The sequence below is a fragment of the Limulus polyphemus genome, unplaced genomic scaffold (genome assembly GCF_000517525.1).
Source record: "Limulus polyphemus unplaced genomic scaffold, Limulus_polyphemus-2.1.2 Scaffold782, whole genome shotgun sequence".
Taxonomy (NCBI): Eukaryota; Metazoa; Arthropoda; class Merostomata; order Xiphosura; family Limulidae; genus Limulus; species Limulus polyphemus.
In genome coordinates this window covers 285,395-287,713 of record NW_013666392.1, presented here as the reverse complement: position 1 = coordinate 287,713, position 2,319 = coordinate 285,395, and the positions used below count along the sequence as shown (strand labels likewise).

The 2,319-nt window shown below is 30.7% G+C and overlaps 1 protein-coding gene across 2 annotated transcripts in view; it reads left to right on the top strand.

The window, feature by feature from the left end:
* LOC106460503 (insulin receptor substrate 1-like) overlaps nucleotides 1-2,319 on the top strand; it is a 103,332-nt gene that overhangs the window by 5,608 nt on the left and 95,405 nt on the right. Inside the window, exon 2 of one of the 2 annotated variants that reach the window (XM_022387253.1) lies at nucleotides 676-796. In XM_022387253.1, coding sequence (XP_022242961.1) covers nucleotides 677-796 — 120 coding nt within the window. In that variant the 5' untranslated portion in view covers nucleotide 676. Of the gene's footprint in view, nucleotides 1-531; nucleotides 797-2,319 lie in introns of both variants that reach the window. The other variant, XM_013920212.2, reaches the window with a different exon arrangement.

The window sequence follows — 2,319 nt, the reverse complement described above, 5'->3', positions numbered from 1 at the left end:
ATATATATATATATATATTTATATGAATGATATTGGCCAGACTGTTCATAAGCCTCTATTGGTAGAAAGTGTATGTGTTATCTAATCTCTTTAGTATGTATTAAAATTATTTTAACTTCTCAGTGATGGTTACTTGTATAGATAAGTAGATAAATTATTATAATTAAAACTAAATTAGAAAGTAGTAAAAACCAGTTGCAACAGAGCTGAAAGGGACTGGGTTTTGTACATTGTACAAGTATTCCTTAACTTTGTCGTACCTTAGAGGTAAACTGAGTGTTTTGAAATTGTGTCCATTGTTCAAATGTACTGAATGCTTGGCATATTAGGTACGAAATGGTAATGAAGTCATTTTTTATAGAGTATTTAAAGAAGAAAACTGATATATTTCATGTGCAGTATAAATAAATTTTATAGAAGGTAGGCTGATTGGCTTATAGAAATGGAATTTTGTGTTTTAAGGTCTGTTCAAATAATTGCAAAGCAGACAACTAGACAATAAAGTTTTTTTTTCTGTGTTTTGTTTTTCAGATGTTCCATTTTTAGTGTGTTATCAACATGAGTTTACATTAGAGACATCATATGTTTTCCAATTATAAGCATGTGACTATAACATAATCTTGGTGACTTGCAAAGAAGTTGAAAAAAATTCAACTACTTTATGGTTATTGCCAGAATGTCTCAGAAACAGAAAGAATCCAAAAAGGATGGTACAACACCAGCTGCTGGTGAGAATCAAGATCGTAGTGGCCTTTATGTTGATGTGAAAAAAACAGGTTATCTGAAAAAATTAAAGGTAAGAATATTTTCTGAATATTTTATCTTATGTGAATGGCAGGTCTGAGGAAGTGGGAGGTGTAGGTGTTGTGAGGGAGCAGAGTTGCACTTCCAGTACTTTTGGTACACCATAAAACATTTTAGATATAGATTAAAAGAACACACATTACAAGGCTTATTTAGTACCCATGGACCTTGGCACCCCTTTTTGATCACCGAATAATTTCAGATGTGTCTACCACTGGTCTTGGGGATTATTAACCAAGTACTGTACAAAAAATAGGCTACTTAGAAACTTTGAAGAGAGAAATTGTCATGTAGTTGAAAGGTATGTTATTGTACATGTTACAGTAAGTACAGATTTAAAAAAAAATGAGTAAGGTGTAAGAAATGATCAAAGGTTTATTTGGATTAGCAGTTAAATTGGTTAGGTCTGCAAGACAATTTTTAAGGGTAAAGAGTAAAGTGGTCATACATGGTGTTTCTATTTAACTAAGGTGAGAAATTAAGTGTTTGGAGAACTGTTAAATGTCTTTATTAAAGAGAATTGAGGAAAATATTTGACTTTAAGGGCCATGTCATGGATTTTAAAGATGGGGCAAATTTATCACTTATATAACTAATATTAACTTCCAATGGGAGCAAGCAATCTATCTGTATCAAAAATAAAAGTCAACCTGGTAATCATTGAAGCTAATTAAATATTCCTTGCTTATGTTCTTACTTATGAATATTAGAATGTATTGTTTTATCATTTAGGTACCTTCACTGTTAACAGTATTTTCAGCTGTAAACCTAATAATACATGGGGAAGTTAAATATAAAATTAGCTTCTTTTTAAGAAGTGGGTTGAAAGCTTTATAAGAGAAGAAATATCACTGAATTTGGAAAATAATAAGGGTTTAGGTTGGGATGCCTGAAAGGAGAGGAAAAATAAAATAACTGTATTGATATTTTCTACGGGATTCTTGATAACAGTGTTTAACTCTGATAAAAAATATGTACAGGCAGATTAGTGAAATGCTACCAAAAGTTGCAGGGGTTGTATTATGATAAAAGTCTTTAATTTTAGTGAGAATTGAGAAGGATACAGTTAGAAGTATTAAACTAAAAATTATAATGTTATTACCATTAGTTGTTTTTTTAACCAGTTATAAAGTCAGTAATAGTGATATCTCCAATTATTGAAAACCTAATTTCTGGAAAATGTCATATATTTTGGGAGAAAGAGAAATCAGGTAAGTAATCTAAATGGAATTTTTAAAGGAAGCTGGAGATATTCCTATTAGTTAATGAACTGTCTGAAAAGGAATGTATTCCTTAAAATTTTTGCTTTCTATGAACAGTCTCATTTTGAAGTGTGTGTGTGAATAGTGGGCTTAAGTTATTAAAGAACGTAAAAAAACACAAAACAGGAATTTGCCAAGATAAACATTGATGGAAGAAACAAAGTTTTCACCATAATTTACAAAGATGAGGAGGGCTTTTTCCGACACTGACATTGAAGAAAAATCTTTTTTCAGAAGTAGGCCACCACATGTT